The sequence below is a fragment of the Manacus vitellinus genome, unplaced genomic scaffold (genome assembly GCF_001715985.3).
Source record: "Manacus vitellinus isolate BGI_N305 unplaced genomic scaffold, ASM171598v3 scaffold_5_pilon, whole genome shotgun sequence".
Taxonomy (NCBI): domain Eukaryota; kingdom Metazoa; phylum Chordata; class Aves; order Passeriformes; family Pipridae; genus Manacus; species Manacus vitellinus.
Genome location: NW_021940682.1, coordinates 9,569,161 through 9,587,158, shown reverse-complemented (window position 1 = coordinate 9,587,158; position 17,998 = coordinate 9,569,161). Strand labels below are relative to the sequence as shown.

Below are 17,998 nucleotides of genomic sequence, written 5' to 3'. Positions count from 1 at the left end.
TTGCAAGCGCGTTGGTGGCTAAAAAGGCCAATACAAGACAGGCATGTCCGGTTGCAAAAGGCACAGCAGAAAGACTCCTTAGATGGTGTATTCTGTAAGGCACGATTCTTTCTGCATTGTCTTTTCTCCTCGAGAGTGATCCTGCGTGCTTTCTCAAAGGCATCAGCAGCGTTATAGATGGTGTGTCTCCAGGTCTCCTGATTGGAGGCCAGAGTAGACCAGTTATGTTGATCAATATGGCCAAGGCTGAGATGTTGTTTCAGGGAGTCCTTGTATCTTTTCTTCGGGGCTCCTCTCTTGCGGCAGCTGGTGGCAAGTTCACCATAAAGCAGGATCTTAGGGAGGCGGTGATCTTTCTCAGCAGGGTCAGCTTGGAGAGATCTATCATATATATGTGATATGTATATCTGTACACAAACGTGGTACAGAAGGATGTGAAACATTTTTAGGAGGAACAGGCACAATCAGCTCGAGGTTGAAAGATGGAGACACAAGCATGACCAAGGCATCCACAGGCAGCCAACGTTTTGTAATTACCGTCCTCGTTATGCTACCACCAATGTCATTAAGTGTCATTAGGTTTAATTTGGTTCCCTAGGTCTTCCTGATTAATTCAATTACCCAATTAAGCAGGCCACAATTAAAAGGAAGATATTGTAATAAAAGCCGTAGTTGTCCAACTTTTTTCCTGTTGAGCAGCTCTGAGTGTTCAATATGCCATTAAGAAACCCATCATCCAGTTTCCTCGGCAGTGGGATTTGTTTTTTTCCTCTTTTTTTATTGGTATCATTAGCATCCATTTGCTGCGAGCTTCATTTCATCCAGCTCCAACTCTGAGTGGGCATTTTGTTTCACAAAGTCCATGCACAAGTTTACTGTGCAGAGCTATACACCAGAGTAGGTGGTGTTTAGCAGATGGAGTTTTTCATAGAAGGTGACTGGTAAAGGGAAAAAAAAAAACAAACCCTGCACAATATTTTGTTACTGTATAAAGAAAAGCCAGATTTTGCAAATACTTGGCTACATGCTTTGCTTTAACCATACAGACAGTGCCAAGCTTCATTTGGATAAATATATTTTTGCATGTTGGTGATGCTGAAGTGACAGCTCATTTCTCTCTTCTCCTTCATGCCCATAAATGTCAGTCCCCAGTGATCCAGGCAGGAAACAAATACCAAATAAGAATTCCTCCATGATCCATATGAGCTGTTTGTGATATAGAGCTGTTCCTGGTCCCCTTTGCAGTGCAGTCACACCAGTGTTGTCCCAGCTTGAGGGAGGGGATGCAGTGGGAAGAGCAGCCAGTGACAGGGAGCAGAAGCTGCCAGTGCTGGCCCCGAGATATGTGAAATGTCATCATGCTCTGAGCTCTTGGATTTTGGTGAAAAAACCCTATGGGACAAGAGACCTGGAGGCACCACAGCTATTGATACTGCTTTGGCCAGCAATCTGGGCCTGCTGAGGGCACACTGTTTGCTGGGGACATGCAAAAACCAAAGGCCACATTTTCTACTTTATTATTTCACCAAAACTGAGAAGATCAGGCCAGGGGATAATATTACCCTTTTAGAAGAAAAAACAAAATGAACACCTTTTCACTTGAACTGAGGGCTAAAAAAATTGTCATCAGATCTTTGGGTAGTCCTCCAGAAAACATATGAAATGAAAATGTGGTGGCTTTTATTTTGAAGATGCAAGGCGAACAAGTTGGGCCTTCTTTAAACAGCAACTTTTCTCCTTTATGTATCACATCCCTCCTTAGAAAAATGGATGTTGCCTACAAATCCCAAGGGAAAGAAGAAAGAAAAAAAAATTTTTTTTTCCAGGTGGGATTGAAAACTGTGGTCTGAAGGAGTTTCATTGCTGGGTTATTAATGAACATGTAGTTATGGGGACTAAAAACATTATTTCTTCAGATTTAAAATAACACATTCCAACCCAACACTCCAAGTACCGAACATCTGATTAGTACAGTCAGCTCACAGCAGTACTAAAGTGGTCCTGGATCTCAGCTGGCCAGATGCTGCAGGGACAGCTTGTCATAGCAAAAAGCAGCCAGTGCTGGCACTCCCAGGCTTTTGGACTTCGCTCAGGGTAAGGCACAGGGAGACACAGCAGCTGCATTTCAGGCTCAGAAAGGCTGCACAGCAGCAGCAGGCTCTGTGCCTGCAAGAAATACCAGGAATACAAGAAATACTGGCTCTCTGAGCCAGTTGTGACCAGTGCTGAGTTCTTGGCATGTCCTCCTGGTACCGTTGTGGGGGCCTGTATCAAATGAATTGTTCATCACAGTCTTAACAGGAAACTTCAGAGACCCATATGGCCATACTTTTCATTCAAAGAGTGGGTTAAGAGAGCTGAGACACCTCAGGCCATTATGTCCCTTTATGTTCTGGTGGGAATTTTCCTTGGTGTGTGCATAGGAAAGCAGGTGCTGGTTATGACAAACCCCCATCTCATCTGGGCTGCAGCCACTTCCAATTTCTGCATGTCCCTCTAGCAGTTCTCCTGGATGCTAAAAAAAAAAGGCTACTGTAACCTCATTCCCAGTTAGTTAAAACTCCCTCTAGTCCCTCTTTGAAGCTCAGGCTCACACAGACATGGATCACAAAGACATGGAAGATCCCTGTTTTTTAGAGAGAAGTGCAATGGGAGGAGATATTGACCTGCTCCCACTGAGTGGCCCTACCTGAAGGGCTGCCTTCACCGACACAGCCAGCTTCTCCCTCCTCTCCCTTGAAACCTCAAGATGGGAACCCATACAAAGACCTGTGTATGGCTCCTAACTCTCTCCTGAAGTCTTATAAATTATACAGCTATAAATTTCAACATTATAAATTACTGACCCCTCGTTGCAGCCTGCAACTCTTGCCCAAATTAACACACATCTAAATGCAGGAAGTGAAATTCAGACCTAAAAGAAGGAAGTGCAGTGCCCCATCACCAAAAGACTAATAGCTTAAACAAGTAAAGCCCACAAAGACTGGATCTCTGATGGGATTATCATGGAGCAGACTGGCTGTCAGCAAACATCATCCCCCTCACAGGCCTCAGGAAGCTGGAGAAGGGAAGAATGTGCAGAAGCAAGGAGATGACTTAGACTCAGAGGGAGCCCTGGCTCCCTGCAGAGTTGGTTGCAGGCATAGCAAAACCCCTCATCCATTTGGCAACTGTGGGCAGGTGCTGCCAAGCTCCAGATGTTTCCCATTAGCATTGGCTCAGGTGTTTGGGGTGGTTATAAATGTTCCAGAGCAGGAAACGGGGTCTCTGTGGGGTAGCTGGTAACTCCTCAGTGCACCCTCTGCTTTTACAGCTGTATGTACCATGGGTTCTTTTTCTCTGGTTGAGAAATTTGAGGTAGAAAGGGTGAGGGGAGGATTGGTGTGTGTTGTTTTTTAGGATGGGATAGCTTTGTTTCTCTGTGTGATGAGAACAGTGATTAAGTATTGGTGGAGGGAGGAGTTCTCTTGGAGCCTTACTGGCAAAGGTAGCGGCTTCTGAGTTGTATCTGACTTCCACCAGTAAGACAAAAGGCAAAAATTTGTCATTACATGAGCAGTAGCTGAATGGATTTGTAGTTAGTAATTCTGGGGTACTCTTCGTTAACCAAGGCTGTCTAATGACACCTATGAGTGATTAAGGCTTCTGTGTCTGTGGGATTGGGGTGGGGGAGTGCAGTCAGCAGAACTGATGTCCTTGATGAAGCAAGGAAGAAGATAGTTAATCTGTGTAAATAATGCTGTCTTCCTCTCCCTCTGACCTTCTCCCTCTAACAAAACAGGCCAGTATCAGCTATACCTGTTCTGTTTCATGTGGTGACATGGGTGACTGGGACAACAGTGACGAATTCGTTCAGCGGCTGGATTTTTCCAGTTGTGGTGAAGAGAGTGAAGACAGAAGCGTAAATGAGGAGGACTCCCTAAGCTCGAGCCCTCCCAGGAAGTCCGAGTTCCAGAAGTGGCAAGAGAGCAGTCCTCTGCCAGCAACCCCCCCTCAGAGAAAGTTTAGTGAGATTTTCCTGAGCAGGACGAAAACCTGGGTGAGTCCCACCTTGAAGGCTTCCCCAGCCGTGAATAAGACCTGGGGCAGTGCCGAGACACCACTGCACATCACCTGGAAAAAGCTGCAGCTGTGTGACACCCCCCACACTCCCAAGGTAATGGCATGTATCAACGCTCTGCCTGAGCAGGCAAGGTCTCTGGTGTTGCTGTGGCATCACCGTGTGGGTGGTGAGGGGATCTGTTTCCAGCTCTGTGGAAAGCTTTTTTTTAATGTTACTGTTGATAGCTTGTACTCTTCCCTTAGAAACCTGGACCATGAGCTAAGGAAGGGCTATTCTATGGGTGTGAGTAGAAACCTGTGTGTGGGAGCAATTGTCTTGACTGTTTTAAAGATGTTGTTAAAACCAATTAGCTGGTATTGGGTCAGTCTGAGTTAGAAAACCCGAAGCAACCATATGCTTTGGCTTCCCATATACACTTGACACTCTGCTTAAGGAAGTGGATGTCTGTAGCATCTCTGTAGGAGATAAATGCATCTCCCTTCAGGAAGCTCAGCATTCCAGGGGGAGCTTGGAGATAGGCAGCTACCCTTACTGCTCTGTTCAGCACATTTTTGAATGCAAGTGGGTTTTCTCTTGAAAGTTGGAAATGCTGTGGCTGGGTATATCCTTTATACTAAGGATCACTTATCTACAGAGCTAGTTTCTTAGGAGAATGATCCCAGACTCTATTTTCTCTGAGACTTCTTGCATAGAATATAATACAACTCATTTTTTCTCTTCTGTAATCACAGATGGAGACTTAGCACCGGCTTCTCTGTTCCTAGGTAATTTCTGGTGTGTGCACTGGGTCCTTGCCATCAAAACTGGCAATGAAGTGTAGCTCTTGGTCCCTCTCTCAATATTCCTGCTCTACTGATGGACTGGTTGTTCCTTTGCTCAAGTGATACACAGCCTATCAGTCCTTTTAATACTTCTGTGCTACGATTTGACTTCCGTCCTGCTCCAGAAACCTGATTATGTGGATAAAAGGATGATCCTCTGGCCATATATGATCAACTGTGTGGCAATATTTGCTAGGAGTGGCCTGCCACTCCTTAGGGAAGGAGCAGCTCTAAATGGCATCACTCCAAGAATTTCCTGCAGTGACCCTTTATAAAAAAAATCTCCCTAAATCTCACCTTAACATACATGAGAGTTGTCCTGGTTTTGGCTGCAGTTAATTTTCTCCCTAATAGCTAGTGCTGTACTGTGTTTCTTTGATTTAGTGTGAGAACAGTGTTGCTAACACACTGATGTTGTAGTTGTTGCTAAGTAGTGCTTACCCAAAGTCAAGGACCTTTCAATTTCCCATGCTCGGCCAGTGAGCAGAAGCACAAGAGCTGTGTGGGAGCATAGCCAGGACAGCTGCCAGGAACTAGCCAAAGGATATTTCCTTCCACAGAGTGTTATACTCAATGTATAAACAGGGGGGAATTAGCCAGGAGAGGCCGATCAGTGCTCAGGGATGGGCTGGGCATGGGTCAGTGGGTGGTGAGCAAGTGTATTGTGCATCACTTCTCTGTCTGGGTTTTATTTGTCTCTTTTTGTTGCCTCTTTTCATTACCATGATAACAATTATTATATTTTAATCATTAAACTATTCTTTTCTCAATCCACAAGTTTTACCTACTTCTCCCCCCCCCCGGCCCCATTTCTTCTCCCCATCCTACTGGGGGAAGGGGTGGGGCTGGGAGCAAAAGGCTTAGTTGCTGGCTGGAGCTAAACCATAACAGGGGTCTAGAATCTTTTTCAGACAAGATGGGCTGCTGGTAGTGGAAGGGTGCTTTCGGTGTGTGCTCTTGTGTAGCTAATATGTTGGCTGATGCTTCAAGACACGCTGCTTTGTAGTTTGTCACCTTGTAGCTCATGAGCAGCAACTGCAAATTGCAAATCAACAATTTCTTTTCCTTTGCTGTCATCTGGGAGAAAGGTCTTGGTTTCCAAGCATGCTGCAAAAGGTGGGCTCTAAAGGGCCCAAATCTTATCAACAAGGCTGGGAGCATTGATTTTGGAACATTTGAAGGTGATAGAAAGGGTAAGAGGGCAGAGCCACATCTAACTGCAGACAGAGGAGCACCAGAGCCCCAGCTGGGATGCATGGCAGGAAGCAGATGATTGCATTTTATAGGTTTGCTCAATCCTGGAACAGATTGCTAGAGCTGGTTATGGTAGCTGCCCTACACTGCATGGCAGCAGCTATTCTCAGATGATGTTACAGGGAGACAAGTCTGCTGGATTGTGAAATAAAAATAAAGCCCCTGTAGAGCAGACAGGAATTGCATACATGCACACATCAACAGGCTGGAATGGTATTTAAGATCCCTTCCTTGGCTTGTGGTTAGACTGGAATTTAGCCACAATCCCACACAGCTTCTAGGCTGCTGAGTAAATTGGGCTTGGATATATACTGCTTTTAATACATCCATAAGCAGGATTTTCCCATTCAGGAGCAATGAGATGCAGAACTTGAAAAAGAGATCAAGAGTCAATTTCAAGGTCACAGTAAACCAGGAGCCAAATTTTTAAGCACAATATAGAAATAAAGGAATGTCCCAGAAGTAGCTATATCCATGAGTGCAGCACCAGTTAGGTGGATGTAGGATACTGTATGCAGCTTTAGGGTTTTTTTATCTCAAAAACTTTCATTGAGAGAAAAGAGCAACTCTAGATGTGAGTGAAGATGTGGCTCTGGGGTCATAATAGTGAGGCCACTGCTGGACTGGAAAGATACAGGAGTACCTTCATCATCAACAGGGAGAGTTCTGGGTTCTTGAAGGGCTTTTAAAACTAGAGGAAAGCAGTATATTAAAAACCCTCTAGAGCTAATATTGTTCTCTTGAAGCTGAAACAAGTCAAAACCAAACTTATGTTTTTAAAAAGCTGATGGTTACTGAAGAGGTTAAGTCAGACTGAGTAGATTTTTATGTCTCCAACTCAAGAGTGATGTGCTTCTCTGAAGGTTTTGGAATAATAGGTGAAACCCAATGGTCTGTCTTCTGTGAGAAGCTGAAGTATAGAAGATCCAGAGGCTTCTTTTGAACTTAAATTCCTGAAACTCGGGTTTTTATTCATGAGGAGAAATGGAGTTTGGTTGCTTTGCCAGTGGCCATACAAAAAATGTTTCTACCAACTTACCCTGTCCTAATACTGCTTATTGTTGGAGAACCACAAGGAAACTTGGGTGGTGTTCCAGCTCATCTCCTGACAAACCTGTTCTGACCAAACTGATGCAACAGTCCATGCCTGACAGAACTAGGTCTTCCATGTTAATGTAACATACAATGCAATTTCTATGTTTCTGTAGGTGAGAAAGAGGAGCAGCTGGCACCTCTTGAGGACCGTGCTTGCCAAAATGGCTCTGCAGGCCTCACTCAAGTGAGCAGGGAATAGAATCTGAAAGGGCTAACAAAGAATGAAATGCTTTGTGGAAGAAGAAAACCATCAGGACTAAACTGGGGACACAGGGATTTAGGAGTCAGCGGTCGCAAGGAAGGGAGCTGAGTTCTCTCAGGAGAACAGAAATTTTATTCTGACATAGCAGACACAAAAACATTTTTGCTGTTTATTTTCCAATTTTTTTTCCTCTCTCAATACAGAGCCTGTTATCAAAGACAGCTTTTCCTTCATCTGGGACAAAGGTCCCAGCCAAAGGCTATCGACAGCCGAGATACGCTCCTGGAGCTGACTCAGATGACTCTACCCAAGCTTCTCTTGTCAACATTAATCCCTTCACACCAGAGTCGTATCGACAAATGCTCTTTCTTTCTAATGGCAAGAGGAAGACCAGAGAAGAGCTGTAAGTGAGCTCATCTTAAACAGCAGACTGGAAGCAGACTGTTTGAAGGAGATAAGTAATGGAGACATTCAGTATCTGCACTTATTTGCTAACAGTGAATCATTCACTTCTGTAGTATTCATTGGTGCAGAGCAAACATTACTAGACATGTAAAGGTAACGAAAATATAAGTAAAAATCAATCACTTCCTTTGTTCAGGAATGTAAGTGGAGGATCAACAGCTAACTTCAGTTCTGTGACTGTAGCTTCACCAGTAATAGGGTGGCCAGGAGAATGATGCTTCTGGACAATGCCACTCTGTCGTGTGGGCAGTACTGAAGTTGCTTTGTGGAGGCTTTCTAAATGGAAACAAAGATTTTCTAACCTAGGACTGCAGTCTTTAAGGCCTTGACTAAAAAACTCGTGTGTTAACTCTATAAAATACATTTTAAGCTGTGAAGCGAAGTTGGAGGTTCTTTTGAAGGATGTTTTCATTTCAAATCTCAGTTGCATTGCTTCACTGAAATGATAACACCAGACTTTCCTAAACTTCTGTTGTAGGAAGGATCCTCGCCCAAGAAGCCAGATGAAACAGGAGCTACCTCCACAGGTGAGTGTCTCTGTATTTCCCTCCCGCAGAGCGGATATGATGCTAGCAAAGACTTGGTGTTTAAAATTTATTCTGTTATTGGAGTATAAATCTTGACATTGTGCCAGAGGATGAATACTCATGTCAGAATCATTCCAAGGTGAATATTTTGTTAACATTTGTTTGAGATGACAAACTTGGGAGTGATTCCTGTCTCTAAAGGAAACTTGTACTAAAGCAGATCTGAAACTTTGACAAGTAATACTATAAAACTCATTGATTTTGGTCAGGAGGTCTTCCTGGGAAATATAATTTGGGTTCCTCAGAGGGAACTGTATTACTAAACTACTAAGTTAGCATAAATAGGGATTGTACCTTTGTGGTTCAAAAAAGCAGGTGTATTGCTGTTCCTATGAATTGGTGTACTGTGGATCTTTGGATGTTAAAGGAATATGGTTTCTATATTGCAAATAGCATATGGACCTGCACTGCAAAACCACAAATACTCAGCTGTGGATAAGTACTGAGGGCACAGTTTGAGTTGCAGTAGTACTGAAGACAAATCTCTGAAGCAAGGTGGCAAATTCTGTACTCTGTGGGGAAAATGTCCAGCTGGGGTGGGTGTGTGTGCCTTGGGGTCCAAGGGAAGGCCCCACCACACCTTAAATAGCTACAGGACAGCAAACTCTATCTTAAAGCTCCAAACAGAGTCCTCTTGCTGTTGCTGACTGCTGTACTTCGCTGGCAAACCTCAGCTTTAGCCTTGATGTGAGGTCCCATGTACTCCCAGCTGTGATGGCAGAGTTGGGCAGTGGTGTGGGAACCCATGTCCCACAGTCTTCTTCCTTCTTCCCAGTTTTATCTGGAGGGATGCTGCCTATCCAGCTGGCTTTTGGAAAGCAAGCCAAGCCTCAATTAAATTTCTTCATTTAGATGAGGTAAAAATCTCAATTTTCCTGAGCAGCCCCTTGAAGGAAGTATCTTGACTTATGCAAATCTGTAGTTGTGAGTTAGGCTTACAGAAGAATAACGGTACCCTCTAGCCGAGCAGACTGGTATTGCAGGAAAACTGGTCTCCATGGAAAAACTACACCTGCAGAGCCAATCTGCTATCAGGCAACATCCGGGGCTGCCACAATTATTGTTTTCCCTAGAAGAAAGCCTTGAGTAGCTTGTGATTTATTGAAATATTATTCTGCTCGAGTACTGATTAGATTATGTAATATAGATATAAAATTGTGTACTATGAGGTATCTTTATTCCCAAGCTTTTTAAGATAGTGTAAAATACAGCTGCCTTATGCCTTCACCTGTTGTGAAGGGCTGCTGTTTCATGTGAGCCACATCTTACTGGCTGTGAGGACCAACTCTTACCCCCTCCTCTTTAAGGTCATATACCACATACCACCATAATCACAGCAGTGGTTTCTGTGGGAACCACTCTGCCACATGGCCTGCTGTCCCTTGAGGGATGCAGGGGCACGGAGAAAAATCACTTAGTCCACTCTCTTGTAGTTCACTTCATGCTCCACTGCTTATCTTTTCTTTACTCATCTCCCCTGCCAGTAGGCATCACTCTACAAGCAGTACCAGCAGTTCCTATTTCCCTAGTGGCCATTATTGTAGCAATAATGATGTTCCAACTGTTCTGCAGGCTTTCAATCCTTTGTGGAGAAGTGTCTCTGGGTGAGAAATCAGTGGGGATACAAACAAATACACAGAGACCAGCTAATCTGCCATTAGTCAACAGCTGGTGCTTCAAACTTGAAGAGCCTGAACTGATGCAGAATGGCCTTGCTGCAGGCAACCTCAGCTGCCAGAGTAAAGTAGCTCTTACATAGCTGGAGCCACATGAAGCCAACATTCAGGCCACAGAGCTTCTCTCATGTATTCAAAATAGGCAATAACTCTTACTTAAACACAAATTCAGTACATAGGTCTGGCTAATTCAGAGGTACTGGATTTCTACCTACCAAATCTGGTAAGAGGTCTTCCCAAGCCTTGTCTTTAGGGCCAGTTACTTCAGTATTTTGTTGTTGCCTGCTGTTGTTCCCTGACTGATTCCATCAGCTCTGGGTCAAGAAACTGGTCTGGGCTACCAGGAGAAGAGATGAGATGGCAGGAACCAAGAAGGCTTAGACACGTACACCAAACTAGACTAAAATTCTCCTTAGCTGCAGTTTCTACCTCTATGGCTAGCAAGTCATGATTTTATAAAAAACAAAACAAACACAGCCCCACAACTTGGCCTTTGGTAGGTGGTCAGAAAAAACACAATGTGGTTAAGTGAAAGGTAGTATTTCAAGAAGAACAGGCAGTGCACCTGCACACATGCCTGTGTGCATCCAGATGAGCATCCAGAATGGGAGAGAGAGCAACATGGGTAGTCTGAGAGCAAGTGCTACACACCTCTAAAAACTTGACAGATATTATTTTTCAAGCCTTTGTTTAAATCTTTCAACTCATACTTGTCTTTGTTTTTGTGACCTTCTAGAGATATCCTCTGAAAGAGAGCAATATGGTTTCCCGCTACAAGAAGGAGTTCCTGGAACTAGAAAAAATTGGTGTGGGGGAATTTGGCTCTGTCTACAAGTGCATCAAACGCCTTGATGGATGTGTTTATGCCATCAAACGCTCCAAAAGGCCTCTGGCAGGATCCTCGGATGAGTGAGTGTGCTAGCTAGAAACTGCCAGTTGAAATGATGGGCATGTTCTTGAGAGGTGTGATGGGGAAGGAGGGAGTGTGGATCTCAAGGTATCTGAGGGATGGCATGAGCAAAAATTGGCTGCTGTTGCACTTCAAAGTAACAGAAGAGTGGGAGAAGACAGCACTGTGCAACTATTGGATATAAATGTCTAAGGAAGGAAGAAGTCCTATGCATTGCAAAGTGAGATGATGGCTTACCTGAACTCCTTGGGTCCATCTAGACATTGTCTTTAAAGTGATAACTGTCAAGTAGTTTGTGGAAAGTCCCTGCCCTGCTTTATGGCCAGCATTGCTCACATCTGTATTGATCAGCTCATGGTGTCCTGCATGTTAAAGCAAAGTCTTTGAAGTTGCTGCTGCTTTTACCTCTTTAACAAAAGACTTGCTCAGTGATTATTTTATTTGGACAGCTGCTCAGCACACTTGAGCAAGGGCAGGTTTTTTTTCAGCAGCTGTGAGAGCCAGTCTGTCTGTCAAAACTCAAGAGAAAGTCCTGCTCACCTCTGTTCCCCCTTTCTTAAGCCAGGCTGCAATCTGGGCTCTCAAGCAGACTCTGCCACTCTGTAACCTCTGCTTTTTCTGTGTGTGCTTCTCTAGGCAGCTGGCACTGCGTGAGGTTTATGCTCATGCTGTCCTTGGACACCACCCCCATGTTGTGCGCTACTACTCGGCCTGGGCAGAGGACAATCACATGATTATCCAAAATGAGCACTGCAATGGTAAGAGCTGGGACATTGTCAAAGGTTGAGATGTCAGGATGGGTGCAATTGCCCTCTTAAATATGGGACACTTTGGCTTACAACAAAGCAAACTGCACCGGGGCTACATATCCATGGAGAATCCCATAAGGGCTCATAAGATCTGAAGAACATCAAGCTCTGAATGGGTCCAGTGTATTAGAGGCAGTGAATACCCTCTAATTTCTGGGATTTTAAAACTGTTCCTCTGTGTTGGCTGGCCTGGAGAAGCATTCCCCATGCTGATGCTTAGAGCTCTGTCTGGGACTGTCCAGGTAACATCTGATATAAGTGACTCAAGAGCAGATAACTTAAGGGCCATGTACCTCAGCAACAAACTTGTCTTAATGAAGGTGGATAACAATTGGAAGAGTGGCTACCTGGTTGAGAGGAAGGCATCTTGACTAGGAGAAAAGGGTTGACAACTGCAGAGGAATGGAGCAAATAATGGGGCAAAGTATAAATGGGGTGCTGCAGGCAGGGTGGTACACTCTTACTTGAGTTTGCCCTTGGCCACAGCACTGTTTGAGAGAAATTTAAAAGGACCCATCTGGCTACCAGGGGAGCTGAAGGCAAATATGTAATGCTCATCTTTCAGCTGCACCTGCAGTCCTGGGGCTCAGTGAAGAACTGAGGTGATAGGTGTTTGGAGTAATGCTTTCAAATGTGTTGGAGGGAACCATGAAATATGGTGCTTGTTGCTGCAGCATTGACATATTGCTTGTGTTCTAGTGGATGAGTATCTGATACTAAAGGAGAAGTGGTGACAAGTAGGCTGATGGAGAGAGGAGCCATGATATTTATTAGTGCTAAAATAGCCAGTGCCTCAATGGAGACCCACAAAATTCTGTGTCTGTGTTAAATGTTACATTCTTCAGTCAAAAATCTTCTAGGAGGAACTTAATTTCCTTGCTCCAGCATTCATATACCTGCTTCCTGCTTGTAAGCATGGCAGAAGTAATTAATTTTTCCACTGTTCACTTGAAGCACCATCAGTGCCACTACCAGGCCAGCCCTCCTGGTGCTGCAGTTGCTCAGTCCTTGGTGAGCAGGAGGAAGGGCATTCTGAGGCAATTGAAAGGCTGAAGCTAAATGATAATGTCTAGAGCATATATTAGCTGGTCTGGTTCGGGTTTGCCAGTGCATCCTTGCAAGCCTGCAAGTGTTCTAGGCAGTAGTTTCTATTAAGCTGTTACAAATGTGCTGCTCTGTAAAAACCTTTGTGAGGTCTCAGACTGCCTGTTTTCACCTAGGTGGGAGTCTCCAAGATGTGCTGTTGGAAAATGCAAAGCTGGGGCAGTATTTCCTGGAAGCAGAGCTGAAGGAAATATTGTTACAAGTCTCCATGGGGCTAAAATACATCCACAACTCTGGCCTTGTGCACCTGGATATCAAACCTAGTAAGTACAGTGCACTTCTTTGGGGAAGGTCTTGCTCGTGACCCTTCAGGGGTAGGATCTGTAACAGATCCTTCTGCTTGGACCTATCATAATGCTTCAAAGGAAAGAAGACTTGCCCTAAAAGGTAAATGTCTTGTGGTTTGTGTGGGGGTTTTTTTGGGTGGGTTTTTTGTTTGTTTGTTTGTTTGTTTTTGTTGTTTGGTGGTTTTGTTGTGGTGGTGGTTATTTATTTATTTTATTTGTGCTACTACTGCTGCTTTAAAAGTGCTTCTCTGGTAGTCGGCAGCATTTTACTTTTGTCTCATGATCTCCATAATCCTGGCTCATGGGAATCACCTTCATACCAGTGGAGCGAGTAGGGCTGCTAATGAACACGGGGACTTCCTTATTTGCTTCTGCCTTGTTGCACAACACTTGACTTTTGTACGTGGGGCTACCCTGAGGGATTAAGTTCCTGCAAAAATAGTAACAAGGTTTCCTTTCTGCAACTGAGGATGGGCACCTCCTGGGCAGTGCTCCCCCCAGTCGCAGAGTTAATATTCTTATAGTGGAGCTCCTTTTTGCTGCTGAAATCATGCTTTTAGCTTAGAGGACAGAGGGAGGGGAGGTTGATTTCACTAGGATGTTTTCTGCACAAGATACAGCTGTCTTCTGCCAGCTGTGTTGCTGAATACGTGAGCTGGGCAGAAAGCAGACTAACTGGTGGGAAGCATGTGCACAGTTTCTCTGGCTGCAAAGCTTGACTAGTGTGACAGGCGGGATTTTTGGAGAGTTGTCAGGCTGATGCAGTCTGACTACTGATATCACATTTGCTAAACTTTCTGTTTTGCAGGTAATATCTTCATCTGTCACAAGCTGGCAGTTGCAGGCCCCTCTGAGCAGGAGAGTGACAGTGAAGATGAATTCTCTTGTGGTATGGTGTATAAGATTGGTAGGTTTTAGCCAACTTTACAACTTGTTTAAGATTAGGGCTGCCCATTACTGCTTGATACTGCTCTGTCCTGCTGGCTGAAGAGACTCACATACAAAACTGATAGCAAAGTCCTGAATGCCCCAGTTACCTACCAGAATTAATTCCTCTGAGGAGACAGCTCCTAGAAAACTCATGAGCTTGTTTCCAAGCCCAGATTCCTGAGTAGGAGCAGGCTTGCTCTTTTACTTAGTATTTTGTTGTTGCTCTTACTGGTGCCTATAAGATGCAGGCTTTTATTGATGGAGAGTTACATCAGTTTCTTCATTAAGTTCCAGTTGCTTGTTCTTTGTTCCAGGTGACCTTGGACATGTGACATCAATAACAAACCCTCAGGTGGAGGAAGGAGACAGACGGTTCTTGGCCAATGAGATTTTGCAAGAGGTACAGCTGCTGGCAGGGCAGTGGGGAGCAAGTGGGGAGAGATCAACTGCAGTGCAGTCATTAGTATAGTGTGTTCCTCACCTTATCTCCTCTTTCTTCTGTCTGGTCTGGCTGTGAAATCAGCAAAATTAATGCTTTATTATGAACAGTATAGGTATGGGTCTTATCATGTAAATATTTACAATACTTTATAAGTTACTATCATTAGATTATTGCAACTATTGCCTGTGAGGAATTAATGAGGCGAAACCTTATCAGTCTGGAGACATTTGATTTGCACACTCAGCTGATATTAAACTGCTGGATGTGATTACTGAGGAATATATTTAGCCAGACAGATGCCTTGTACAACAAACACTGAACAGGTAGTGGGGAGAGGTGAGAGGCACAACACACCTCTTAAACTTGACTGCAATCTTTCACTGACCAGTGGAAAAAAAGGAAATCTGTACTGAACAACCAGCTTGGATGTGTTTGTCAGCTCAGGTACTTAAGTGACAGTATCTGTTTGCGTTGCAAGTGGCTTTGGGAACTGCTAGGTCAGTGTATCAGATGCAGCCTTGAGTTGGGCTTATTGCCTTGTGGTGAAGGGTGGAGGTACACATCTGTTAGGCCACCCTCTGGAGTTGCTGCAGTGATCATAAAGTGGGCTGGAAGTTTCTTGTGGCTGGGTGAAAGCCAACATGCTGTTAGTTACACTACTATCTGCTGACAATGTTTTTGTCCTAAAGAGAAGGAAGCGGCTCACTGGAACGGTGAAGCCAGTGCCATAAACATACTTGCTTGGCTGTTTCTTTTTGAGCTTGGACCCCAACCCACCTTTGTTTAGTGTAGCAAGATGTTCCCTTTCTATAACCTTTCACCTTCTCTCTGCAGCAATACTGCAACCTGCCCAAGGCAGACATCTTTGCCCTGGCACTCACAGTAGCTCTGGCAGCTGGTGCAGCACCTCTGCCTCACAACGGGACCATGTGGCACCACATCCGCAAAGGCAACATCCCACCGATCCCCCAGAACCTTCCCCGGACCTTTCTTGAGCTCCTTGAGGTGAGGAAGCAGTCTCTGACAGAATGGTGGCTTTTGCAGTTGTCATGTGGCAGGAGTGTTAAACTCTGAACTCCTTTGCCTTCTAGCTCATGATCCATCCTGACCCAGTGGAAAGACCTTCTGCCACAGCTCTGACTAAACACCCTGTTCTCCGTCCTTCACGTGGAAAAGCTCTGCAGCTCCAGGAAGAGCTAAATGTGGAGAAATGCAAGACGGCCATGCTGGAAAGGTAGGACTGGCTTGGGCATGAAGGGGAGAAGGCATGGGCATAGCAAGTGCTGGTCACTAGCCTTGAATGTAGGGTGGTAGTGCTGGGAGAACACAGATGTAGAAATACCCAGGCAGGTCCTGTACCTGGAGCTGGGAGGATGGTGAGGCTGTAGCAGGGACTTGCAGTGCCCAAGCAGCTCTGCTTCAGTTCTGGCTCTGAGGAGCTGGCTGAGTTAGAACAGTGAACTTCTGCACTTACTGCAACCACTGGTGATGGAAAATATTGATACAGGAAGCAGCTGGGGGCAGATGAGGAATTGATAATGCACTGAGATAGTGGTCTGGCACAGAAAGAAGGGAATATTCAGGTGGTGGCAGACATCCTTTTCCCCCTTGTTCCCTCTCACTGCTGTTGGCAATAATGTTTTAAGGTGCTGGGACCTGCCAGGAACTGCCCCACCACCCCTCTTAGTGCAGTAGTCAGCTGGAGAGTAAGTTTTTTTGTGTAGACATTAGAGTGTATTCTCTGGAAGAACAGCAAGGGAAGAAGGGTGCAATGGAAAAGAAGCATGTGCCTTTATAAGTTTTGCCATTCACAAATTTCTGAAACAATGGGAGAAAAACTGAGCTAGGGGCTCTTCACGCTGGTGCCAGTGTGTTGCTGGCCTGATACATAGTTTTCTTTTGGTAAATCTCCAAAGACAGTTACAGTAATCTTCATGTCACCCTCTTGGGTGAAAAGCTTCCTCCCTCCTGCAATGCTGGAGTATTACAGTAACCCTCTTGTGCAAGATTGTTCACAGCTTGCTTCTGTAGCTGGTGGGGATTCATGCATGACCCGGTTTTCTTCCTCTCCTCTTCCTTCCATCTCCCCCCTGCAGGGAACTTAAAGCAGCTCGCCTTGCCCAGACCCTCATGAAGGACCAAGCCTTAGGAAGTGCCAAGTTGCAAGAGTCTGAAACCTCTTCTAAGCAGAGGAGCAAGCGCCTGGTGGGAGGGAAAAGCTGTCGTTCATTTAGCTTTACTCTGGGTTACTGAATTTTTGTGTTGTCCAAAAAGCTCTGACTGCTGAAGGGCCCTGTGAAAGCTGAGGGTCTGCACAGACCAATGCCCCATATTATCTCTCCCTGTCGTGTTCTTTTTTTGTAACCTCCTTAGTTATGATGAGGTGTTGGCTGAGGGAAGAATGACTGGCTTACAGGTGTTGGATCAGGGAATTTAAGGTTATTGTCCCCAGTCTTTTAACTGTTAAATTTCTTGTGTAATTGCCCTTGACTAAGTGTAGCTCTGCCAAACAAGGGAAAGGATGGCATTTTCTCTCCTTACTTCCCTCTTTCTTTAGTTGGGCCCTGTTATTGATGATTTTGTGGTCTTAATGCTCTGGCTGAGTGTATCTTTAAAGGGGCAATAGTGGCTGTACATGGAGACAGCATCTACAGCAGGGCCCTTCTAGGAGTGAGTAGGCAGAGACTATGGCTGTGTTAACTACACATCAGGAGACAGGCTGGTTACATAGCAGTCCTGGTGGACTTGGGATGCAATTGGAGTGGCGTTTCACTGATGGGGGACAAAGAGTAAAAGGAAACACTGAGTTAAGGAATGGAAGCTGAAGAAAAACTTTCCTTCCCTTAGCTTTCACCAACAAAATTCCTATAGCTGGGTAAGCTTATTCCCTGATGCCTGAGTTGTTTTCTGTCGATCGGCAAGGACTCCTTGTTCAAGTCGGGGAGAGGTGGCTGTGGTGTGCTGGTAGCTGGGTCTGGTACCCGCTTCTCTTCCAGTACCTCACACTTGGTGCAGCTGCCTGCCCGCAAACTGCACCCTTTCAGCAAAGATGAGGGGAATCAGAAAGGGCTTTTCCAGGTTTTTGGAGTTGCCCATGTAAACTGTGGTATGTATTTCGTATTTATTAGACCTCACACTACACCACACCCTCCCCCTCCCCTCTAAATGTATATTTGTGGGTCCTGGTCGGCTGTGTCCTGTTTGGACAGAGTGCGCTGCACTGTTACGAGGGAGAGTGTAAACTTGGTAACTCGCTTATTTCCAGTTTTTACTGAAGTTTGTTTTATGATGCTGGCTTTTAACTGTTAGATCCTATATTTTCAGAACTGAAAAGCGCAAATAAACATTTTATC

General features: G+C 44.9%; 1 protein-coding gene across 1 annotated transcript in view; it reads left to right on the top strand.

Annotated features, from left to right (window-relative positions):
• Positions 1-3,784: 3,784 nt before the first annotated feature.
• Positions 3,785-17,998, top strand: part of LOC103757258 (wee1-like protein kinase 2) — a 20,033-nt gene continuing 5,819 nt past the window's right edge. Inside the window, 10 exon segments of the mRNA XM_008923377.3 lie at positions 3,785-4,156; positions 7,639-7,838; positions 8,379-8,427; positions 10,900-11,072; positions 11,710-11,831; positions 13,103-13,249; positions 14,082-14,180; positions 14,518-14,603; positions 15,480-15,650; positions 15,737-15,925. Coding sequence (XP_008921625.2) covers positions 3,821-4,156; positions 7,639-7,838; positions 8,379-8,427; positions 10,900-11,072; positions 11,710-11,831; positions 13,103-13,249; positions 14,082-14,180; positions 14,518-14,603; positions 15,480-15,650; positions 15,737-15,925 — 1,572 coding nt within the window. The 5' untranslated portion in view covers positions 3,785-3,820.